At 47.7% G+C, this 26,498-nt stretch overlaps 1 protein-coding gene across 1 annotated transcript; it reads right to left on the bottom strand.

Moving 5' to 3' along the window:
• Window positions 1-202: 202 nt before the first annotated feature.
• LOC109891164 (6-phosphofructo-2-kinase/fructose-2,6-bisphosphatase 4) lies at window positions 203-25,995 on the bottom strand. Its single transcript, XM_020483500.2, is given in 15 exon segments — window positions 203-1,449; window positions 1,577-1,641; window positions 3,914-3,976; window positions 14,146-14,275; window positions 14,353-14,370; window positions 14,372-14,458; window positions 14,657-14,803; window positions 14,894-15,101; window positions 15,298-15,419; window positions 15,844-15,900; window positions 16,028-16,102; window positions 20,452-20,518; window positions 20,817-20,913; window positions 21,058-21,174; window positions 25,663-25,995. Coding segments are annotated over 15 exon segments (1,548 nt in total). The 5' UTR covers window positions 25,898-25,995; the 3' UTR covers window positions 203-1,389.
• Between the last annotated feature and the right edge of the window lie 503 nt (window positions 25,996-26,498).

The raw sequence follows: 26,498 nt of genomic DNA on the forward strand, positions 1-26,498 counted from the left end.
AACTAACTAAAACAGGGAATTTTTACTAGGATTAAATGTCAGGAATTGTGAAAAACTGAGTTTAAATGTACTTGGCTAAGGTGTATGTAAACTTCCGACTTCAACTGTACATGATGTAATTTACTACTGGTCCTTAACTAAGGCAGCAAGAAGACTACACAAAACAGTTCAATGCTTTGAGCAGAAGACAACAGCAACAGACTTAACTCAAAATATTTATTACATTTGGATGATGTAGATATTTACATTGACAGAATCATATTCTTGACACGTTAACAAACAAGACATGCTGAAAATGCTTAAAACTATATAATACAGTGAGGATTTAATGACATTCAACGCATTACAGACAACTGATTATGGTGATCATTACAAATATACGCGTTTACACAGGCATTAGAAGTCATTTCAATTGATTTGTTATGATACCAACAACTATTCCTGTGCTACTGAACGACAGCAGCATTTTAGATAAAGTATCCTTCACTAGTAGACATTGAACAATAGATAAAAACATTCTAGATATAGCATATCACTGATGCAACATGGAAACAAACTTGTCAATCTCTTTAGATTTTAACTAGATGAAGATTAATTTAATTGAAAATGATAGATACGCAAAACTGCCTTTATAGGAACAGCCTGATTTTATACCAGACATAGAAATTACTAGCTACAATTCGTGTCCCTGCTTTAGAGTCTGCATATCACAGCCTCAAACTTGTAATGCAATAGTTAGTTTAATAGGAAATTCAACAAATACATTAGTATAATTCTTTTTTATTTTTAAATGGGGTGGACAAACACTAAAATACTAAGAACAAGAAATGTACAATGTCAACATATGGTTCTTAGACTGTGTTAGACTGTGTTTGCACAGGCAGCCCAATTCTGATCTTTTGCCAAATTATTGTAAAAAGAGTTAATCTGATTGGTAAAAAGACCAATTAGTAGAAAAATATCAGAATTGGGCTACCTGTGACAGACACGATTTCAGAAAAGCTCAACTCTACAATTTGATGAAAAGCCTGTAAAATATGTCCTGTATTTAAAATAGGTTTCAAATCAGATTGTCCTTATCTTGATCATATACACTCACACACATACAAAACACACTCACATGCACACACTCTCACACATACCCCAATAGTGGGGCAAATCACCATTGAACTGGATTCCAGTTGTCTAGACTTTCATTACACAGAAGAAAAGAGAAAGATGAGGTGAACCTGAACGAGGAATATGTCCAATGAAAGATCCGGATGCGTTTTTTTCCCAATCCCACTGCAAGGAACAAATTAAAAGAGGAATTTGGATTGATTGCTGATTGAGTAGAGGAAGTGGCCATGGTGAGTGATGTCACTCTGTAGTCTTGGGCACTGTCCCTAATCACTGGTGGGCGGGGACTGTGAACAGGGCTTCCTCCGGCATCCGTGAAGTGTCTACATTCTGTACAATGAAAAGAGATCAGTCAGCACTAGGACACAGATAAGGTTAGTCCAACTGACCCTGAACCTCTTACTCGCTCTGTTTTAGAGTGCAAGCCCAGTGAGGGCCACTTGTCTGGGGTACCTACCTCTGGCCTGTCCCTGTGGGTGTTCACAGCTTCCACGTTCAAAAAGACAGACTCTACTTTACAGCCTACAGGGACAGGAAGAGAAGAAAACAAAACAATAGTTAGAGACAGAAATAGAAAGGGAAGAGATTGAGGACAAATGTGTTTTTATGTTACTTTGTCCGAAAACTAGAGGGCAGCAGCAGTACACTGTTTAATACATAGACTAAGGCCAGGGATCAATTAGATCAGTGTTACCCCACAGTAACCAACAATTGCAGGTTTAACAGCGCTGGAGATGTCAAATTAGTAAGCAACTGTCCTTGTGATCTTTGTCACGAAGCCACACCCATCCCACCCACATTAGAAGTTAAGAATGAGAAAATGTAGGCTATACTTTTTCCACATTTTGCTACAGACTAATCAGACTAATCCCCGACATCAATCCATAATGACAATTCAAAAACAGGTTTAGAATTTTTGGCAAATTTAATTACAAATAAAAAAACTTAAATATCACATTTACATAAGTATTCAGACCTTTAACTCATTACTTTCTTGAAGCCCCTTTGGCAGTGATTACAGCATCAAGCCTTTTGGGGTATGACACTACAAGCTTGGCACACCTGTATTTGGGGAGTTTCTCCTAATATTCTCTGCAGATCCTCTCAAGCTCTGTCAGGTTGGATGGGGAGCGTTGCTGCACAGCTATTTTCAGGTCTCTCCAGAGATGTTCGATCGGGATCAAGTCGGGGCTCTGGCTGGGCCACTCAAGGACATTCAGAGACTTGTCTCAAAGCCACTCCTGTGTTGTCTTGGCTGTGTGCTGAGGGTTGTTGTCCTGTTGGAAGGTGAACCTTCACCCTAGTCTGAGGTCCTGAGCGCTCTGGAGCAGGTTTTTATCAAGGAGCTCTCTGTACTTAGCTCCGTTCATCTTTTCCTCGATCCTGACTAGTCTCCCAGTCCCTGCCGCTGAAAAACATTCCCATAGCATCACCGTAGAGATGGTGCCAGGTTTCCTCCAGACATCATGCTTGGCATTCAGGCCAAAGAGGTCAAACTTGGTTTCCAGACCAGAGAATGTTGTTTCTCATGGTCTGTGAGACTTTAGGTGCCTTTTGGTATACTCCAAGTGGGCTGTCATGTGCCTTTTACTGAGGAGTGGCTTCCGTGTGGCCACTCAACCATAAAGGCTTGACTGGTGGAGTGCTGCAGAGATGGATGTCCTTCTGGAAGTTTCTCCCATCTCCATAGAGGAACTCCAGAGCTCTGTCAGTGACTATTGGGTTCTTGGTCACCTCCCTGACAAAGGCCCTTCTCCCCCGATTTCTCCGTTTGGCCACGTGGCCAGCTCTAGGAAGTCTTGGTGGTTCCAAACTTCCTTCATTTAAGAATGATGGAAGCCACTGTGTTCTTAGGGACCTTCAATGCTGCCCAAAAGATGTTGTATCCTTCCCCAGATCTGTGCCTCGACACAATCCTGTCCCGGAGCTCTACGGACAAATCCTTTCGACCTCATAGCTTGGTTTTTTCTCTGACATGCACTGTCAACTGTGGGACCTTATAGACAGGTGTGTGCCTTCTAAATCATGTCCAATCAATTGAATTGACCCCAGGTGGACTCCAATCCAGTTGTAGAAACATCTCAAGGATGGTCAATGGAAACAGGATGCACCTGAGCTCAATGTAGAGTCTCATAGAAAAGGGTCTGAACACTTATGTAAATAAAGGTATCTGTTTTTTATTTTTAGTACATTTGCTAAATAGCTAAGAAACAGTTTTCGCTTTGTCATTAGGGTTTATTGTGTGTAGATTGCTGAGGATTGTTATTTATTTAATCCATTTTAGAATAAGGCTGTAAAGTAACAAAATGTGGAAAAAGTCAAGGGACTGTAGAAGCAATTACACTCAAATTGAATATTCATTAGGCTGATTTACATCAGCCTAATGAAGGAGTAGATAACATCACACATTCCAGTGTTTGAACTTGTAACACGGCTACTTGGGAATTCTACTAATGTGACTACCAATGTGCATCCAATGGAAATGTCCGCGATAGGTATAATGCCAGGAGCCGTTTGTGGATTTGACAGATCCTACATTGCCTAAACAAAAACAATGACATGCTATGTGATTGCCAGTTACCGCGGGTTAACGCTGACCTGATTGAATCCTGGCCTAACACTACTACTGTACATTTAAACAGTGGTACTGGATTAAAAGTGTCCAGGTGATCCGAATCCAAGGGATGAATACATGTCATTGGAGTAAATATACATGGAATAAAGCATGTCACTGAACTCTTATGCTGTGTTACTAATACACTTTTAATGCAGTAATTGACAATAGTGTACTCACCATAAGCCACAGGTGTCAGCTTCAGTACAGTGTGCAAAGGGCACTTCAGGTAAGGCAGCTCCTCTGAAGAACAAAAACAGAACGTACAACAATGCCTAAATAGATTCAATTTAGTTGTATTAGAGCTAATGCAATCCTATACCAATGCTTATCTGATCATGACAGGTGAACAGGACATGCAGAACACTCACTCTGATTTTTTTTTGTTTTAAAGTATAAATTAAACTGTAATACTGGGGCTTAATCTAACTTCCGGCGCCGACAGAGATGGCCGCCTCGCTTCGCGTTCCTAGGAAACTATGCAGTTTTTTGTTTTTTTACGTGTTATTTCTTACACTAGTACCCCAGGTCATCTTAGGTTTCATCACATACAGCCGAGAAGAACTACTGAATATAAGATCAGCGTCAACTCACCACCAGTACGACCAAGAATATGTTTTTCGCGATGCGGATCCTGTGTTCTGCCTTACAACCAGCGCCACGGGATGGTTCCCATGCAGCGACCCAAAAAAACGACTCAGAAAAAGAGGGAAACGAAGCAGTCTTCTGGTCAGACTCCGGAGACGGGCACATCGTGCACCACTCCCTAGCATTCTTCTTGACAATGTCCAGTCTCTTGACAACAAGGTTGATGAAATCCGAGCAAGGGTAGCATTCCAGAGGGACATCAGAGACTGTAACGTTCTCTGTTTCACGGAAACGTGGCTCACTGGAGAGACGCTATCCGAAGCGGTGCAGCCAGCGGGTTTCTCCACGCATCGCGCGGACAGAAACGAACATCTTTCTGGTAAGAAGAGGGGCGGGGGCGTATGCCTTATGGCCAACGTGACATGGTGTGATGAAAGAAACATACAGGAACTCAAATCCTTCTGTTCACCTGATTTAGAATTCCTCACAATCAAATGTAGACCGCATTATCTACCAAGAGAATTCTCTTCGATTATAATCACAGCCGTATATATCCCCCCCCAAGCAGACACATCGATGGCTCTGAACGAACTTTATTTAACTCTCTGCAAACTGGAAACGATTTATCCGGAGGCTGCATTCATTGTAGCTGGGGATTTTAACAAGGCTAATCTGAAAACAAGACTCCCTAAATTTTATCAGCATATCGATTGCGCAACCAGGGGTGGAAAGACCCTGGATCATTGTTACTCTAACTTCCGCGACGCATATAAGGCCCTGCCCCGCCCCCCTTTCGGAAAAGCTGACCACGACTCCATTTTGTTGATCCCTGCCTACAGACAGAAACTAAAACAAGAAGCTCCCACGCTGAGGTCTGTCCAACGCTGGTCCGACCAAGCTGACTCCACACTCCAAGACTGCTTCCATCACGTGGACTGGGAGATGTTTCGTATTGCGTCAGCCAACAACATTGACGAATACGCTGATTCGGTGTGCGAGTTCATTAGAACGTGCGTTGAAGATGTCGTTCCCATAGCAACGATTAAAACATTCCCCAACCAGAAACCGTGGATTGATGGCAGCATTCGTGTGGAACTGAAGGCGCGAACCACTGCTTTTAAATCAGGGCAAGGTGTCTGGTAACATGACTGAATACAAACAGCGCAGCTATTCCCTCCGCAAGGCTATCAAACAAGCTAAGCGCCAGTACAGAGACAAAGTAGAATCTCAATTCAACGGCTCAGACACAAGAGGCATGTGGCAGGGTCTACAGTCAATCACGGACTACAGGAAGAAACCCAGCCCAGTCACGGACCAGGATGTCTTGCTCCCAGGCAGACTAAACTACTTTTTTGCCCGCTTTGAGGACAATACAGTGCCACTGACACGGCCTGCAACGAAAACATGCGGTCTCTCCTTCACTGCAGCCGAAGTGAGTAAGACATTTAAACGTGTTAACCCTCGCAAGGCTGCAGGCCCAGACGGCATCCCCAGCCGCGCCCTCAGAGCATGCGCAGACCAGCTGGCCGGTGTGTTTACGGACATATTCAACCAATCCCTATACCAGTCTGCTGTTCCCACATGCTTCAAGAGGGCCACCATTGTTCCTGTTCCCAAGAAAGCTAAGGTAACTGAGCTAAACGACTACCGCCCCGTAGCACTCACATCCGTCATCATGAAGTGCTTTGAGAGACTAGTCAAGGACCATATCACCTCCACCCTACCTGACACCCTTGACCCACTCCAATTTGCTTACCGCCCAAATAGGTCCACAGACGATGCAATCTCAACCACACTGCACACTGCCCTAACCCATCTGGACAAGAGGAATACCTATGTGAGAATGCTGTTCATCGACTACAGCTCGGCATTCAACACCATAGTACCCTCCAAGCTCGTCATCAAGCTCGAGACCCTGGGTCTCGACCCCGCCCTGTGCAACTGGGTACTGGACTTCCTGACGGGCCGCCCCCAGGTGGTGAGTGTAGGCAACAACATCTCCTCCCCGCTGATCCTCAACACTGGGGCCCCACAAGGGTGCGTTCTGAGCCCTCTCCTGTACTCCCTGTTCACCCACGACTGCGTGGCCACGCACGCCTCCAACTCAATCATCAAGTTTGCGGACGACACAACAGTGGTAGGCTTGATTACCAACAACGACGAGACGGCCTACAGGGAGGAGGTGAGGGCCCTCGGAGTGTGGTGTCAGGAAAATAACCTCACACTCAACGTCAACAAAACTAAGGAGATGATTGTGGACTTCAGGAAACAGCAGAGGGAACACCCCCCCCCATCCACATCGATGGAACAGTAGTGGAGAGGGTAGCAAGTTTTAAGTTCCTCGGCATACACATCACAGACAAACTGAATTGGTCCACTCACACAGACAGCATCGTGAGGAAGGCGCAGCAGCGCCTCTTCAACCTCAGGAGGCTGAAGAAATTCGGCTTGTCACCAAAAGCACTCAAAAACTTCTACAGATGCACAATCGAGAGCATTCTGGGGGGCTGTATCACCGCCTGGTATGGCAACTGCACCGCCCTCAACCGTAAGGCTCTCCAGAGGGTAGTGAGGTCTGCACAACGCATCACCGGGGGCAAACTACCTGCCCTCCAGGACACCTACACCACCCGATGCTACAGGAAGGCCATAAAGATCATCAAGGACATCAACCACCCGAGCCACTGCCTGTTCACCCCGCTGTCATCCAGAAGGCGAGGTCAGTACAGGTGCATCAAAGCTGGGACCGAGAGACTGAAAAACAGCTTCTATCTCAAGGCCATCAGACTGTTAAACAGCCACCACTAACATTGAGTGGCTACTGCCAACACACTGTCAATGCCACTGACTCTACTCCAGCCACTTTAATCATGGGAATTGATGGGAAATGATGTAAATATATCACTAGCCACTTTAAACAATGCTACCTTATATAATGTTACTTACCCTACATTATTCATCTCATATGCATACGTAGATACTGTACTCTATATCATCGACTGCATCCTTATGTAATACATGTATCACTAGCCACTTTAACTATGCCACTTGGTTTACATACTCATCTCATATGTATATACTGTACTCGATATCATCTACTGTATCTTGCCTATGCTGCTCTGTACCATCACTCATTCATATATCTTTATGTACATATTCTCTATCCCCTTACACTGTGTATAAGACAGTAGTTTGTTTTGGAATTGTTAGTTAGATCACTTGTTCGTTATTACTGCATTGTCGGAACTAGAAGCACAAGCATTTCGCTACACTCGCATTAACATCTGCTAACCATGTGTATGTGACAAATACATTTGATTTGATTTGATTTGGTATTACCTGCCCTTTTGACCCCTGGGGCGTATTACCTGGTGATCTCTCTCTCTCTCTCTCTCTCTCATTTAAATTTACCCAAAAAAATTGACCTCTCTCTCGACCCCTCTCTCTACCTCTCGACCCCTCTCTCTACCCCTCTCTCTACCCCTCTCTCGACCTTTTGAGCTTCTAGTCATGAAATCTATGCAGCCTACTCAATCACTTTTTATAGCTACTGTTTACAGGCCTCCTGGGCCATATACAGCGTTCCTCACTGAGTTCCCTGAATTCCTATCGGACCTTGTAGTCATAGCAGATAATATTCTAATCTTTGGTGACTTTAATATTCACATGGAAAAGTCCACAGACCCACTCCAAAAGGCTTTCGGAGCCATCATCGACTCAGTGGGTTTTGTCCAACATGTCTCTGGACCCACTCACTGTGACAGTCATACTCTGGACCTAGTTTTGTCCCATGGAATAAATGTTGTGGATCTTAATGTTTTTCCTCATAATCCTGGACTATCGGACCACCATTTTATTACGTTTGCAATTGCAACAAATAATCTGCTCAGACCCCAACCAAGGACCATCAAAAGTCGTGCTATAAATTCACAGACAACACAAAGATTCCTTGATGTCCTTCCAGATTCCCTCTGTCTACCCAAGGACGCCAGAGGACAAAAATCAGTTAACCACCTAACTGAAGAACTCAATTTAACGTTGCGCAATACCCTAGATGAAGTTGTACCCCTAAAAACATTTATCATAAGAAACTAGCTCCCTGGTACACAGAAAATACCCGAGCTCTGAAACAAGCTTCCAGAAAATTGGAACGGAAATGGCGCTTTGATTCGACCTCTCTCGACCTCTCTCTCTCGACCTCTCTCTCGACCTCTCTCTCGACCTCTCTCTCGACCTCTCTCTCGACCTCTCTCTCTCTCTCGACCTCTCTCTCTCTCTCTCTCTCTCGACCTCTCTCGACCGACCTCTCGCTCTCGACCCCTCTCTCTCTCGACCCCTCTCTCGCTCGCTCTCGACCCCTTCTCTTCCGTCGGCCTCGCTCCTCGACCTCTCTCTCTCGCTCCCCCATCTCTCTCTCTCTCTCGACCCCTCTCTCTCGCTCCGCTCTCGATCCCTCTCTCTCGCCTCGCTTCTCGACCCCTCTCTCTCTCTCTCTCCTCTCTCTCTCTCTCTCTCTCCTCTCTCGACCCCTCTCTCTCTCTCTCTCTCGGACCCACCTCTCTCTCTCTCTCTCTCGACCCATCTCTCTCTCTCTTGCTCGTCTCGACCCCTCTCTCTCGCTCTCATCTCTCTCTCTCGACTCTCGACCCTCTCCTCGCTCTCTCTCGACCCCTCTCTCGCTCGCTCTCGACCCCTCTCTCCTCGCTGTCTCGACCCACCTCTCTTCCGCTCCCTCTCGCCCCTCTTCGTGCGGCCCCTCTCTCGCTCGCTCTCGACCGCCCCTCTCTCTCGCTCGCGCTCTCTCTCTCTCTCTCTCTCTCGACCCCTCCCCTCTCCCTCTCCGCTCTCTGACCCTCTCTCCTCTCTCTCTCGCTCTCGACCCCTCTCTCTCTCTCGCTCTCGACCCCTCTCTCTCTCTCGCTCTCGCCCCTCTCTCTCTCTCGCCCCCTCTCTCTCGCCCCCTCTCTCTCGCCCCCCCCCCTTCTCTCTCTCGCCCCTCGCCTCCTCTCTCTCTCGACCCCTCTCTCTCGACCCCTCTCTCTCTCTTGCCCCCCTCTCTCTCGCCCTCGCCTCCTCTCTCTCTCGACCCCTCTCTCTCGACCCCTCTCTCTCTCTCGCCCCTCTCTCTCTCTCGCCCCCTCTCTCTCGCTCCCTCTCTCTCGCCCCCTCTCTCTCGCTCTCGTCCCCGTCTCTCATCGCCCTCTCTCTCTCTCCCTCTGCGACCCTCTCTCTCTCTCTGACCACCTCTCTCGTCTCTGCTCCTCGACTTCTCTCGTCTCTCTCTCGACCCCTCTCTCTTCTCGACCCCTCTCTCTCTCGACCCCCTCTCNTCTCGACCCCCCTCTCTCTCTCGCTCTCGACCCCCTCTCTCTCTCTCGCTCTCGACCCCCCTCCTCTCTCTCTCGACCCCTCTCTCTCTCTCGCTCTCGACCCCTCTCTCTCTCTCTCTCTCGCTCTCGACCCCTCTCTCTCTCTCTCTCTCGACCCCTCTCTCTCTCTCGCTCTCGACCCCTCTCTCTCTCTCGCTCTCGACCCCTCTCTCTCTCTCGACCCCTCTCTCGACCCCTCTCTCTCTCTCGACCCCTCTCTCTCTCTCTCTCTCGACCCCTCCTCTCTTCTCGACCCCTCTCTCTCTCTCGACCCCTCTCTCTCTCTCGGACCCCTCTCTCTCTCTCGACCCCTCTCTCTCTCTCGACCCCTCTCTCTCTCCGACAGCGCTCTCGTCCCCTCTCTCTCTCTCATCCCCTCTCTCTCTCTCATCCCCTCTCTCTCTCGTCCCCTCTCTCTCTCGGCCCCTCTCTCTCTCCCTCTCTCTCTCTCGACCCCTCTCTCTCTCTCGACCCCTCTCTCTCTCTCGACCCCTCTCTCTACCCTCGCACCCCCCCTCCTCTCTCTCGACCCCTCGCTCTCTCTCGACCCCTCGCTCTCTCGACCCCTCGCTCTCTCGGACCCCTCGCTCTCTCGACCCCTCTCTCTCTCTCGACCCCTCTCTCTCTCTCGACCCCTCTCTCCTCTCGACCCCTCTCTCTCTCTCGACCCCTCTCTCTCTCGACCCCTCTCTCTCCTCTCTCGAGACCTCTCTCTCTCTCTCTCGAGACCTCTCTCTCTCTCTCTCGAGACCTCTCTCTCTCTCTCTCTCTCGAGACCTCTCTCTCTCACTCTCGACCCCTCTCTCTCTCGCTCTCGACCCCCTCTCTCTCGCTCTCGACCCCTCTCTCTCTCTCTCGCTTCTCGACCCCTCTCTCTCTCTCGACCCCTCTCTCTCTCTCGCTCTCGACCCCTCGCCCCCTCTCTCTCGCCCCCTCTCTCTCGCTCTCTCGAACCCTCTCTCGCTCGCTCTCGACCCTCTCTCGCTTCTCACCCCCTTCTCGTCGCTCTCGACCCCTCTCTTCTCTCCGCTCTCGACCCCTCTCTCTCGCTCTCGACCCCTCTCTCTCGCTCTCGACCCCTCTCTCTCGCTCTCGCTCTCGACCCCTCTCTCTCTCTCGCTCTCGACCCCCTCTCTCTCTCTCGACCCCTCTCTCTCTCTCTCGACCCCTCTCTCTCTCTCTCGACCCCCTCTCTCTCTCTCGACCCCTCTCTCTCTCTCTCGCTCTCGACCCCTCTCTCTCTCTCTCGCTCTCGACCCCTCTCTCTCTCTCTCGACCCCTCTCTCTCTCTCGACCCCTCTCTCTCTCTCGACCCCTCTCTCTCTCGACCCCCCTCTCTCTCTCGACCCCTCTCTCCTCTCTCGAGACCTCTCTCTCTCTCTCTCTCGAGACCTCTCTCTCTCTCTCTCTCCGAGACCTCTCTCTCTCTCTCTCGAGACCTCTCTCTCTCTCTCTCGAGACCTCTCTCTCTCTCTCGAGACCTCTCTCTCTCTCTCTCTCGAGACCTCTCTCTCGCTCTCGAGACCTCTCTCTCACTCTCGACCCCTCTCTCTCGCTCTCGACCCCTCTCTCTCGCTCTCGACCCCTCTCTCTCGCTCTCGACCCCTCTCTCTCTCTCTCGCTCTCGACCCCTCTCTCTCTCTCGACCCCTCTCTCTCTCTCGCTCTCGACCCCTCGCCCCCTCTCTCTCGCCCCCTCTCTCTCGCTCTCTCGACCCCTCTCTCGCTCGCTCTCGACCCCCTCTCTCTCGCTCTCGACCCCTCTCTCTCGCTCTCGACCCCTCTCTCTCGCTCTCGACCCCCTCTCTCTCGCTCTCGACCCCTCTCTCTCTCTCGCTCCTCTCTCTCTCTGCTCTCGACCCCTCTCTCTCTCCGACCCCTCTCTCTCTCTCTTCGACCCCCTCTCTCTCTCTCTCGACCCCTCCTCTCTCTCTCTCGACCCCTCTCTCTCCTCTCTCGACCCCTCTCTCTCTCTCTCGCTTCTCGACCCCTCTCTCTCTCTCTCGACCCCTCTCTCTCTCTCTCGACCCCTCTCTCTCTCTCTCGCTCATCGACCCCTCTCTCTCTCCTCTCGCTCTCGACCCCTCTCTCTCTCTCTCGACCCCTCTCTCTCTCTCGACCCCTCTCTCTCTCGCTCTCGACCCCCTCTCTCTCTCGCTCTCGACCCCCTCTCTCTCTCGCTCTCGACCCCGCTCTCGCTCTCGACCCCCCTCTCTCTCTCGCTCGACCCCCCCTCTCTCTCTCTCGCTCTCGACCCCTCTCTCTTCTCTCGCTCTCGACCCCTCTCTCTCTCTCGCTCTCGACCCCTCTCTTCTCTCTCGCTCTCGACCCCTCTCTCTCTGTCTCGCTCTCGACCCCTCTCTCTCTGCTCTCGCTCTCGCCTCTCCTCTCTGTTCGCTCTAGACCCCTCTCTCTCTGTCTCGCTCTCGACCCCTCTCTCTGTCTCGCTCTCGACCCCCCTCTCTCTCTCTCGCTCTCGACCCCTCTCTCTCTCTCGCTCTCGACCCCTCTCTCTCTCTCGCTCTCGACCCCTCTCTCTCTCTCGCTCTCGACCCCTCTCTCTCTCTCGCTCTCTCTCCCTCTCTCTCTCTCTCTCTCTCTCTCTCTCTCGATCCCTCTCTCTCTCTCTCTTCTCTCTCTCTCGACCCCTCTCTCTCTCTCTCTCGCTCTCGACCCCTCCTCTCTCTCTCTCTCTCTCTCTCTCGACCCCTCTCTCTCTCTCTCTCGCTCTCGACCCCTCTCTCTCTCTCTGACCCCTCTCTCTCTCTCGACCCCTCTCTCTCTCGCCCCCTCTCTCTCTCTCGCCCCCTCTCTCTCTCTCGCCCCCTCTCTCTCTCTCTCTCGCCCCCTCTCTCTCTCTCTCTCGCCCCTCCCTCTCTCTCGCCCCCTCCCTCTCTCTCTCGACCCCTCTCTCTCTCGACCCCTCTCTCTCTCTCTCGACCCCTCTCTCTCTCTCGTCTCGACCCCTCTCTCTCTCTCGACCCTCTCTCTCTCTCTCTCGACCCCTCTCTCTCTCTCTCTCTCTCTCGCTCTCGACCCCTCTCTCTCTCGCTCTCGACCCCTCTCTCTCTCTCTCTCGCTCTCGACCCCCTCTCTCTCTCTCTCTCTCTTCTCTCTCTCTCTCTCTCTCGACCCCTCTCTCTCTCTCGACCCCTCTCTCTCTCCTCGACCCCTCTCTCTCTCTCTCGACCCCTCTCTCTCTCTCTCGACCCCTCTCTCTCTCTCTCTCTCGACCCTCTCTCTCTCTCTCTCGACCCCTCTCTCTCTCTCTCTCGACCCCTCTCTCTCTCTCTCTCGACCCCCTCTCTCTCTCTCTCTCGACCCCTCTCTCTCTCTCGACCCCTCTCTCTCTCTCGCTCTCGACCCCTCTCTCTCTCTCGACCCCCTCTCTCTCTCTCTCTCTCTCTCTCGACCCCTCTCTCTCTCTCTCGACCCCTCTCTCTCTCTCTCGCTCTCGACCCCTCTCTCTCTCTCTCGACCCCTCTCTCTCTCTCTCGACCCCTCTCTCTCTCGCTCTCGACCCCTCTCTCTCTCGCTCCCTCTCTCTCTCTCTCGACCCCCCTCTCTCTCTCGCTCTCGACCCCCTCTCTCTCTCTCTCGCTCTCGACCCCTCTCTCTCTCTCTCTCGACCCCCTCTCTCTCTCTCTCTCGCTCTCGACCCCTCTCTCTCTCTCGCTCTCGACCCCCTCTCTCTCTCTCTCGCTCTCGACCCCTCTCTCTCTCTCGCTCTCGACCCCTCTCTCTCTCTCTCTCTCGAGACCTCTCTCTCTCTCGAGACCTCTCTCTCTCTCGAGACCTCTCTCTCTCTCTCTCTCTCGAGACCTCTCTCTCTCTCTCTCGAGACCTCTCTCTCTCTCTCTCGAGACCTCTCTCTCTCTCTCTCGAGACCTCTCTCTCTCTCTCTCTCTCGAGACCTCTCTCTCGCTCTCGAGACCTCTCTCTCGCTCTCGAGACCTCTCTCTCGCTCTCGAGACCTCTCTCTCGCTCTCGAGACCTCTCTCTCGCTCTCGACCCCTCTCTCTCGCTCTCGACCCCTCTCTCGCTCTCGACCCCTCTCTCGCTCTCGACCCCTCTCTCTCTCTCGACCCCTATCTCTCGCTCTCGAGACCTCTCTCCCGACCTCTCTCTCTCTCTACCTCTCAACCCCTCTCTCTACTGATACAACCACTGAATATTATTTGACCCTTCTGGTCACCTATGAACATTTGAACATCTTGAAGAACAATCTGGCCTTAATGGCCATGTACTCCTATAATCTCCACTGGGCACAGCCAGAAGAGGACTGCCCCCCCAAGCCTGGTTCCTTCCTAGGTTCCTGCCTTTCTAGGAGTTTTTCCTAGCCGCCGTGCTTCTACACCTGCATTGCTTGCTGTTTGGGGTTTTCATGCTTAGTTTCTGTATAAGCACTTTGTGACATCTGCTGATGTAAAAAGGACTTTATGAATTAATACGCTACCTGCGCTCTTATCCAGAAAGTAAGCGAGCAGGCAGCGCATGACAGCCTGGTGACAGATGACCAGGACGTTCTCCTGCCTTTCCAGCTCCATGATGACTGGCTCCAGACGCTGCACCAGGTCCTCATAGGACTGAGGGAACAAGCAGAGGCCTGTTAACACGCACAAAAAGCGAGAGAGAGAGAGAATTGGTGCTGTGATGGACTCACCTCTCCTTTAGGGTAGCGGGTAGCGGTATTTGTCCTGGTCTCTCAGTGCAAACTCCTGAGGGAAATGTCCCTGGATCTCCTCATACATCATCTCCTCACACACACCCTGAAAGAGGGAGAGAAAACAAAACAACAAGCCTGTTTAACAGTAAACTTAGGAGACATGGTAACCGTCAATCACATTGACTGACGCAGAGAATAATCTTAGATAGATCTATAATCTATTAAATAATAAATACAAACAAAATATAATACCAATAGCCAAAATAGAAACAAATATTTGCACACACATACAAACACATACAGCATCTATCTCGTTGAGAGCCTTCCACTGCTCGTAGGGCACAGCCACAGCCTCAGCTGTCTGGATGGTCCTCTTCATCTGGCTGGTCCACACCTTCAGATCCTTAATGTTCTGCCCTTGGATGAACTTCTCCAGACACTTTGCAAACTGACCAACAGGCAGGGAGAGAAATAATGACGTTACATGCAGTATATATTTCTATTACGAATAGATGGACAGACACATACAAACAAACACCTCCTTGCCCCTGCCAGACAGGCCAGAGTCTCCTCCGATGCGTCCCTTGACGTTGTGGTCACTCTCTCCATGGCGACACAGGTAGATGGAGCGTGGTGTGATGTGGATGTTCATCAGGTAGTAGACGATCCGGCTCTGGATGTGGTCCTGGACCTGGTTCACCAGGTACCTCCGGCCCACATCCATTATCTTGATGTAGGACAGATCCCTGGGGGGGGTGGAGTATGGGTGACTATCAGATTTATTAGCAGTGCGAGGCTGTTAAATGACTGCGGACCTTGTCCATGTGTATTCTATGTGTGTGTATTCTCACCTGTCCAATATATTGTTAGAGAGTATTCTGAAACCACTAGTGAATGTGTGTGTGTGTGTGTGTGTGTGTGTGTGTGTGTGTACTCACTCACCTGTCTAGAACCTCATCCAGTGGCTGGTAAGAGTTCTCATAGCACTTGATCCTCTTCATGAAATCCTCAACGACCTCTTCTGTATTACAGTCTATGTAGTCAGGACTACCCAGCTTCACTTGCTGCACAGACAGACAGGAAATAAAACAGGAAGAGGAAATGAGTCAAGAGAAATAGCATGCTAGGAGAGCATTTTAGCTAATCCTAACCCTTTTCCTAACCTTAACCCAAGTCTCCCAACCTGCCACGTTAATTATCCTAACCTGCTGCGTAAATTCTTCTAACCAGCTTTGGAAAAGTAACTTCCGGTCGTAGCTGTACTCCCTCTAGTCAGAACTGAAAAACAGCTATCTCGCTTCATTTCTGAAAGTTAGCCAGGGAATGTCAACATAAAGATGGTAGAAATTATTAAAATCAGAAGGCCTGTCTTACAGGAATATAAAATATCAAAGCAGAAGTCTTGAATTTCCTGCGCAATCATGTCTGATCTTTTACATAACTAGTGGCCTACATACAATGTGGAAAGATAGCATAGATATCACACACCACTATGTTCTCCGCAATGACATCAGGGTCTTCACACACAGACTCCACAAAGAACACCTGGGAGGATGAAAATTAAGATTCAGTATAAAATACACTACAGTGAAGTATACTGTACACTAAGAAAAGTAGTGAATCCCACAAACAATAACTACAGATACTAATGTCTGACTCTGGGGTTCCATACCTTAAAGCCGTTCTGTTCTGCAAACCTGGTGATGGTCCCTCTCCTCTGCCGTGTGGTGTTCGTGGCATCAAACACCTGAGGCAATCAAGGCCAAACTCCAGTCAGTCACAACATCCTCATTAAACTGTGAAGGACCTCGGCGTTACTCTGGACCCTGATCTCTCTTTTGAAGAACATATCAAGACCATTTCGAGGACAGCTTTTTTCCATCTACGTAACATTGCAAAAATCAGAAACTTTCTGTCCAAAAATGATGCAGAAAAATTAATCCATGCTTTTGTCACTTCTAGGTTAGACTACTGCAATGCTCTATTTTCCGGCTACCCGGATAAAGCACTAAATAAACTTCAGTTAGTGCTAAATACGGCTGCTAGAATCCTGACTAGAACCAAAAAATTTGATCATATTACTCCAGTGCTAGCCTCTCTACACTGGCTTCCTGTCAAAGCAAGGGCTGATTTCAAGGTTTTACTGCTAACCTACAAAGCATTACATGGGCTTGCTCCTACCTATCTCTCTGATTTGGTCCTGCCGTACATACCTATACGTACGCTACGGTCACAAGACGCAGGCCTCCTAATTGTCCCTAGAATTTCTAAGCAAACAGCTGGAGGCAGGGCTTTCTCCTATAGAGCTCCATTTTTATGGAACGGTCTGCCTACCCATGTCAGAGACGCAAACTCGGTCTCAACCTTTAAGTCTTTACTGAAGACTCATCTCTTCAGTGGGTCATATGATTGAGTGTAGTCTGGCCCAGGAGTGGGAAGGTGAACGGAAAGGCTCTGGAGCAACGAACCGCCCTTGCTGTCTCTGCCTGGCCGGTTCCCCTCTTTCCACTGGGATTCTCTGCCTCTAACCCTATTACAGGGGCTGAGTGACTGGCTTGCTGGGGCTCTCTCATGCCGTCCCTGGAGGGGGTGCGTCACCTGAGTGGGTTGATTCACTGTTGTGGTCATCCTGTCTGGGTTGGCGCCCCCCCCCCCTTGGGTTGTGCCGTGGCGGAGATCTTTGTGGGCTATACTCAGCCTTGTCTCAGGATGGTAAGTTGGTGGTTGAAGATATCCCTCTAGTGGTGTGGGGGCTGTGCTTTGGCAAAGTGGGTGGGGTTATATCCTTCCTGTTTGGCCCTGTCCGGGGGTGTCCTCGGATGGGGCCACAGTGTCTCCTGACCCCTCCTGTCTCAGCCTCCAGTATTTATGCTGCAGTAGTTTATGTGTCGGGGGGCTGGGGTCAGTTTGTTATATCTGGAGTACTTCTCCTGTCCTATTCGGTGTCCTGTGTGAATCTAAGTGTGCGTTCTCTAATTCTCTCCTTCTCTCTTTCTTTCTCTCTCTCGGAGGACCTAAGCCCTAGGACCATGCCCCAGGACTACCTGACATGATGACTCCTTGCTGTCCCCAGTCCACCTGGCCATGCTGCTGTTCCAGTTTCAACTTCCACCTGACTGTGCTGCTGCTCTAGTTTCAACTGTTCTGCCTTATTATTATTCGACCATGCTGGTCATTTATGAACATTGAACATCTTGACCATGTTCTGTTATAATCTCCACCCGGCACAGCCAGAAGAGGACTGGCCACCCCACATAGCCTGGTTCCTCTCTAGGTTTCTTCCTAGGTATTGGCCTTTCTAGGGAGTTTTTCCTAGCCACCGTGCTTCTACACCTGCATTGCTTGCTGTTTGGGGTTTTAGGCTGGGTTTCTGTACAGCACTTTGAGATATCAGCTGATGTACGAAGGGCTATATAAATAAATTTGATTTGATTTGATTTGATTACATTCAGGTTAAGAGTCCTGGGAGCACCAAGCAAACCATGAACATGTATATGAGTTGCGGTGCAAACTCAAACAAGTACTGTAGACTGAAGATCAATAGTGGGAAAAGGGTACACAAGGTTATTTATTGCAAAGTAGCCTACATGAATTAAAGGAGGCCATACCAGTCACTCACTCAATATGGAAGTGGTCAGATGAAGCGGATGCTACAGGACTGTTTTGCTAGCACAGACCGGAATATGTTCCTGGATTCATCCAATGGCATCGAGGAGTATACCACCTCAGTCGATGGCTTCATCAATAATTGCATCGATTAATTATTCCCCACAGTGACCATAAGTACATATCCCAACCATAAGCCATGGATTACAGGGAACATCTGCACCGAGCTAAAGGCTAGAACTGCCGCTTTCAAGGAGCGGGACACTAATCCGGACGCTTATAAGAAATCCCGCTACGCCCTCGAACCATCAAACAGGCAAAGCGTCAATACAGGACTAAGATTGAATCTTACTACACCGGCTCCGACTTTCATCAAATGTGGCAGAGCTTAAACTACTACAGACTACAAAGGGAAACCCAGCCGCGAGCTGCCCAGTGACGCAAGCCTACCAGACGAGCTAAATGCCTTTCATGCTCGCTTCGAGGCAAGCAACACTGAAGCATGCAAGAGAGTACCAGCCGTTCCGGACATCTGTGTGATCACGCTCTCGGTAGCAAGACCTTTAAAACATGTCAACATTCACAAAGCCATGGGGCCAGACGGATTACCAGGACATGTACTTAAAGCATGCGCGGGCGGACCAACTGGCAAGTGTCTTCACTGACATTTTCAAACTTTCCGTGGCCGAGTCTGTAAAACAGTTGAAGTTGGAAGTTTACATACACTTAGGTTGGAGTCATCTTTGCTTGACATCATGGGAAAATCAAAAGTAATTGCCATCAAAAGTAATCGCCAAGACCTCAGAAAAAACAAACATTGTAGACCTCCACAAGTCTGGTTCATCATTGGGAGCAATTTCCAAACACCTGAAGGTACCACGTTAATCTGTACAAACAATAGTACGCAAGTATAAACACCATGGGGCCACGCAGCCGTCATACCGCTCAGGCAGGAGACGCATGTTCATCTCTAGGAGACAGAACACTTTGGTGAGAAAAGTGCAAATCAATCCCAGAACAACAGCAAAGGACCTTGTGAAGATGCTGGAGGAAACAGGTACAAAAGTATCTATATCCACAGTAAAACAAGTCCCATATCGACATAAAAGAAAGAAGCCACTGCTCCAAAACCGCCATAAAAAAGCCAGACTATGGTTTGCAACTGCACATGGGGACAAATATTGTACTTTTTGGAGAAATGTCCTCTGGTCTGATGAAACAAAAATAGAACTGTTTAGCCATAATGACCATCATTATGTTTGGAGAAAAAAGGGGGAGGCTTGCAAGCCGAAGAACAGCATCCCAACCGTGACGCACGGGGGTGGCAGCATCATGTTGTGGGGGTGCTTTGCTGCAGGAGGGACTGGTGCACTTCACAAAGTAGATGGCATCATGAGGAAAGAAAATGATGTGGCTATATTGAAGCAACATCTCAAGACATCAGTCAAGAAGTTAAAGCTTGGTCGCAAATGGATCTTCCAAATGGACAATGACCCCAAGCATACTTCCAAAGTTGTGGCAAAATGGCTTAAGGACAACAAAGTCAAGGTATTAGACTGGCCATCACAAAGCCCTGGCCTCAATCCCATAGAACATTTGTGGGCAGAACTGAAAAGGCGTGTGCAAGCAAGGAGGCCTGCAAACCTGACTCTGTCAGGAGGAATGGGCCAAAAATTCACCCAACTTATTGTGGGAAGCTTGTGGAAGGCTATCCGAAACGTTTGACCCAAGTTAATCAATTTAAAGGCAATGCTACCAAATACTAATTAAGTGTATGTAAACTTCTGACCCACTGGGAATGTGATGAAAGAAATAAAATCTGAAATAAATTATTCTCTCTACTATTATTCTGACATTTCACCTTCTTAAAATAAAGTGGTAAAAATGTCAGGAATTGTGAAAAACTGAGTTTAAATGTATTTGGCTAAGGTGTATGTAAACTTCCTACTTCAACTGTACCTACATGTTTCAAGCAGACCACGATAGTCCCTGTGCTAGAGGAAGTAAAAGTAACCTGCCTAAATGATTACTAACCCGTAGCACTCACGTCGGTAGCCATGAAATACTTTGAAAGGCTGGTCATGGCTCACAACACCATCATCCCGGAAACCCTAGACCTACTCCAAATCGCATACCGTCTCAACAGATGACACAATCTCAATCTTTCTTGAACTGCATTGTTGGTTAAGGGCTTGTAAATAAGCATTTCACAGTAAGGTCTACACCGGTTATATTCGGAGCATGTGACAAATAAAATGTGATTTGAATTACATTTACTGTGCACCCTTTTCCCCCTTTCATCAACATCCTCATTCACAAACTGATCATGAGCCACACTTAAGTCACTGTGGATCTAACCTGGGTCCAGTCTGTTTATCTAACATTCCACTCCAAGTACTCTGTGTCTTATGTTTATCAGGACAAGGCGTGCCAAGAAGTGAAATGATAGCTAAACAGACTGGTAGTCATACTAGGATCTACTCTACTTACCGCCACCTGGCCCGCCTCCACACTCAGGTACTGGCGCACATCATTCAGCGCTGTCAGTGCACACTGCCTATGGGTGGACACATACACAACAGAATCAAAAAGATGACCAGAAAGTGACACGGTAGGTAAAGATCTACGAGAATGAACTGAATTCAAACTTCACTAATATAAAGCAACTGGCCAAAATGTAGATATGAATGTAAATACAACTTTGTTCTTTCAACGGTCTCTGCCTATTAAAAAGACCAATAAAGAGTACATTCCCTGCAACTTTGGTCTGTAATGAGATATAAGTGAATAGAGTGGTGGGTTTAGGCCTAACGTGACCTGTTCAGCTCATCCCAAAACCCCTCATCCAGCCTCACCTCCTGATCTTCAGCCCCTCTTCATTGTCTGGACGGAAAAACTCAAAGGACTTGTAGATCTTCACACACTCTCTCCTGTACTGACCCACGTTGAACTCTAAACAACACAGACATACTATCAGTCAACCCTATTTCCTGTGTGTGTGTGTGTGTGTGTGTGTGTGTGTGTGTGTGTGTGTGTGTGTGTGTGTGTGTGTGAGACCTCAAAAGAGACAGCTAATGAGAGAGCTTGAGCTGGTACCTTTGGTTGGCACACCAATCCAGTTGAGATAGCGGGTCAGCTTCTTGGAGATGTAGGTCTTACCTCTGGCTGGGAGGCCAACCGTCACAATAAGGGTGGGACAGTTGGTCATACATACTGAGAGAGAGAGAGAGAGAGAGAGGAGATACAGAAAAATAGGGGGAAAAAATAGGACGAGACAAAACGTTGAATGACTATTGTACACAGACACAGTGAATGTCAGTGGATGGTACAGTCTGTCGTTGAATCAAATGGGACCGTGATCCATTAATGCAGAATCTAATCAACAACTCAGACCTTAATAAAGGTGTAGACTGGATGGAGTAGTCTTGTTGTATCATTTCAGAAAAGGTTAAGCAGATGCAAACAGATACTTGTATACACTAGGTGATTTGTTGATGAAACAAAAACAAACTCAGCAAAAAAAAGAAACGTCCTCTCACTGTCAACTGCGTTAATTTTCAGCAAAATTAACGTGTAAATATTTGTATGAACATAATAAGATTCAACAACTGAAACATAACTGAACAAGTTCCACAGACATGTGACTAACATAAATTGAATAATGTGTCCCTGAACAAAAAGGGGGCAAAATCAAAAGTAAGTGTCAGTATCTGGTGGGGCCACCTGCTGCATTAAGTCACCCACTGCTTGTCCTCATGGACTGCACCAGATTTGCCAGTTCTTGCTGTGAGATGTCACTCTTCCACCAAGGCACCTGCAAGTTCCCAGACATTTCTGGGGGGAATGGTCATAGCCCTCACCCTCTGATCCAACTGGTCCCAGACGTGCTCAATGGGATTGAGATCCGGGCTGTTCGCTGGCCATGGCACAACAAGGACATTCCTGTCTTGCAGGAAATCACACACAAAACGAGCAGTACAGCTGGTGGAATTGTCATGCTGGAGGGTCATGTCAGGATGAGCCTGCAGGAAGGGTTCCACATGAGGGAGGATGTCTTCCCTGTAACGCACAGCGTTGAGATTGCCTGCAATGACAACCAGCTCAGTACGATGATGCTGTGACACACCGCCCCAGACCATGACGGACCCTCCACCTCCAAATCGATCCTGCTCCAGAGTACAGGCCTCGGTGTAACGCTCATTCCTTTGACGATAAACGCGAATCCGACCACCACTGGTGAGACAAAACCGTGATTCGTCAGTGAAGAGCACTTTTCCTGTCTGGTCCAGCGATGGTGGATTTGTGCCCATAGGCAATGTTGTTGCCGGTGATGTCTGGTGAGGACCTGCCTTACAACAGGCCTACAAAGCCCTCAGTCCAACCTCTCTCAGAGTATTGTGGACAGTCTGAGCACTGATGGAGGAATTGTGCATTCCTGGTGTAACTCGGGCAGTTGTTGTTGCCGTCCTGTACCTGTCCCGCAGGTGTGATGTTCGGATGTACCGATCCTGTGCAGGTGTTGTTACACATGGTCTGCCACTGCGAGGATGATCAGCTGTCCATCCTGTCTCCCTGTAGCGCTGTCTTAGGCGTCTCACAGTACGGACATTGCAATTTATTGCCCTGGCCACATCTGCAGTCCTCATGCCTCCTTGCATGCCTCCTTGCCTCATGCCTCCTTGCAGCATTCCTACGTTCACGCAGATGAGCAGGAACCCTGGGCATCTTTCTGTTGGTGTTTTTCAGAGTCAGTAGAAAGGCCTCTTTAGTGTCCTAAGTTTTCATAACTGTGACCTTAATTGCCTACCGTCTGTAAGCTGTTCGTGTCTTAACAACCGTTACACAGGTGCATGTTCATTAATTGTTCATTGAACAAGCATGGGAAACAGTGTTTAAACCCTTTACAATGAAGATCTGTGAAGTTATTTAGAGATTTTTACAAATTACCTTTGAAAGACAGGGTGCTGAAAAAGGGACATTTCTTTTTTTGCTGAGTTTAGCATGATTTTGGGGGATTTCCACAACATTTCATCCATAGAAGGGTCCTTTGGAGGAAATATTATTGACATATATTTGACATTTGTATCTTAAAGCATGGGAGACAAACATCATTCACCTAAATGCGGAATCAGTCAGGAAACGCATTTCATTTTTCTAACGGGAAAACATGTGCCAATTGGCATGTTCAGCATCTCTTTAAAACTAGCAGAGATCCCACTCTGGAACTTTGATATGCCCATAGAATATATTATGTTCAACAATATATTGAACAATTTGCCAAATCTAGACTTATTTTATATATTTCAATATCAAATTTATATTCAGAAATTCTCAATTATGCTTTAAAAGGATACTTTGGGATTTGGTCATTTAGCAGATACCCATAGACTTCCAGTCATTGCGCTAAAGCTAGTTAGCATTGACTTGCGAAACTACCTTTCATCATCTGACTATGGCGAAGTAGATAAAGTCTTGAAGTATCCAAAATCTCGACGTATCCCTTTAAGATACAAATGTCCCCCTCCCCCCACCACCAAAAAAAGGACCCTTCTATGGATTACATGTGAAAATCCCCAAAAACATTAGAGATGCTGTGTCATGAACACTGCCAAACACTTAAGGACTGACTTGAGATCAGCCACTCCATAACAGCCATGACCTGTTAGATACCAGAGTCTGGAGAAGCAGGTGGAAAGAAGAAAGAATTGGCCAAATGAGGAAAGAGGAGAAAGTAGAGCAGAGAGGAGCAGTAGGCATGATTAAGCCTTTTGTGTTGTTGACAGAGGGACTCTAGGAAAATCGCTCACATATCTAAGAGCAAGTCAAGCAGACAATGTCTTTGGAAGAGCTGGTGAAGCTGTGGCACACACACACACACACACACAGATGTAATTAAAGCTGCAATATGTACATTTTGGGCAACCTGACCAAATTCACATAGAAATGGGAGTTATAGAGCTGTCATTCTCATTGAAAGCAACTCTAAGAAGAGGTAGATATGTTCAATGTGTGCTATTTCCCCATTCTTAAGTTTAGTATGTGTCTTTTACTTTAATTTTTTTTTTTTTACACCAGATTCAAAAAGCTGAAAGTACAATATTTTTGGTTAATGAATATATATTTCACACCAGTTTAGATGGTACAATGATTCTCTTGCTTGTTTTGTCACATAAATTGAAATGAGGTGAACCATTATAATTTTAGCAACCAGGAAATTGCAGAGCGACTTCTGCATATTGCACCTTTAAACTAGGGTAAATAGCAAAAAGACTTGATGCTCCTCAGTGTGATCCAGACTGCACACAGGCATACTATCTGGTGATCTCAGAATAACCAAGTTTCATTGGTCAACTGGTTAGGCTTAAGTGAAACAGTCAACCAAAGTTCAAATAGAGTGACACAGCATAAAACACTGACCAACTGCTCCACTACTAACCTAGTTTGATAAAAGTAATTATGTGGCCCCCTTCAAAACAGAGGGAGAAGTAGTCTACTGTACTATAAAATCTGGCTGCTAACTGGCTATCCCTCCTCCTTAACCATTGTAAGCCCCTCCAGTGGCCCTATTGGCTAGGATTGGGGGGCTGGATTAGTGAAATCACACAAAGCCTGGCATGGTTCTTTGTTCTCCTTTCTCATTACTGTGCCAAATATACAAGCCAATGGGGGAGAAAATCACCTCTGAAATCTGCAGTGTCTGCACCTGAAAGAGGAAGAGTCTCGAGCTCAGCACAAGGAAGCATCTGGAATAGTTCAGTGGGAGACAGTGTAGTTTTTTTAAGGGTGAGGACCACTAACCTATAATAAGAACAGGGAACAAATCAACCCTAAAAGACTACAGATCCCAAGCACTATTGATTGAACACTTAGTTGACTCAGCGAAAAGTAATCAGAATTCCACAGCGAGGGAGACAAACCAAGTCTGCAGCGTAATCATCCCCATAAATTATGCCCTCTAAGGACATTTTCTTCATAAAATCCGCTGGGCCAATCACGGTTGGCACAGGAGTGAATCTGTATGTTAGACTTTAGTAGTTCGGCTGGCTGTTATTTTGCGGCGCAACAATAACAGCAGCGTATATTGATAGTTTACCAGTCCCTTCTAAATGCTGCTGGGCCATGGACAGGTGGGGGTCCAAACAAACAAATAATGATACATAATCAGGCGCTCCTGTGCTATGTCAGTTCCATGTCACCTTCACTGTGAACATTAGCTCAAATGATGTTTAATTAACAATCCATAGTTAAACAATAAAATAACCTTGTTGTATTGTACATGGACATGGTTGGGTTGTGCGGTGACGGGCAAATGGGCGCATTGTCATGCTTGTCATCTTCCTAGTCAAATTCAACACCGAGCTTCCTTACCAGTTCGATACCGTAGTAGGCCATGTGCAATTGCATAATTGGCATTAATAAACAACGTTTGACAATTGTAACACCAAGAAAAACATATTTAAAAGTGTAATCATTAGAGACGAAATGCTGCAACGTTGCACCCTTGAAGAAAATGTTGAGTGCACAGAACCTGGTCAGGTTGCGCAACGCCGCAGTGTGTGTAAAAAAATATGAATATCTAAGTTCCATGAGGTAACGTTAGGCCAACAAATTATTAAAAAGTCTTAAAATCATATGTATCTGCTGTACGCCTCCGTTGCGCCCATTGTGCGCTGTTGGCACAAGCCTGCCAAGGCAACTTACCCCTTCTCTGTGAAATGTGCTTTTCAGGCAGCCCGTTTTTACATGGCATCCATATTTTCTTCAGCGGGTTCTGAGTAAGCTCGCGGGGTGATGTTGCCATCATGACATCTTCGTTGGAAGTCATTTTGGTTGCTGCACCATGCCCCGTTTCTAAGCGACAGAAGTGGTACGTGATGCGGGCTGGTCTGCGCAACAGAGCTGCGAGGGGATGGATGTCATATCGGCTGACGAACATCAGACGTATATTATTACCGTAATGTCTCTACGCTGAGCGCATCGAATGGTGTGAAATATTCATAAATTCCGGACACCACGGTGCTTCGTGCAAGCAGCACTGACTACACCTTTAGATGATCAGATTTCAAGAGTTGTCATTTATAGCCCGGTGCCAGTCTGTTTGTGCGATCATGCCAAACATGTTTTTCATAACAAGGACAGCAATGGAATAGGCAAGAGCACAAATAGATCTGGGACCAGGCTAGTTGGCTACGTTTATGACCATTCAATAAAGGAAAACACAACGCTGTAATTTATTTTCTGTTTATTAACATTTCTATGAAAATTATCTTTAATTAACAGAACATCTAAGTGGGTATATGTGTGTGTATTATGTTCTTGCCCAATGCTCACTTGAAAAGGGAATGCCAATGTCTGGTTTAGCCTACAGGCCTCGGCTTAAATTATATACATTAATATCAAAAAGTAATCTTATATAGGAAGACTATAAATGCACCAAATACTTCCAGAGTTTTGAGCAAATATATACAGCACGTTTGTTTTTACATGCTTCTTAATGCTTTGTTCCCTATATAACAATGTAGCTACTGCACGTTAAC

Source organism: Oncorhynchus kisutch, linkage group LG5, assembly GCF_002021735.2.
Source record: "Oncorhynchus kisutch isolate 150728-3 linkage group LG5, Okis_V2, whole genome shotgun sequence".
NCBI lineage: Eukaryota > Metazoa > Chordata > Actinopteri > Salmoniformes > Salmonidae > Oncorhynchus > Oncorhynchus kisutch.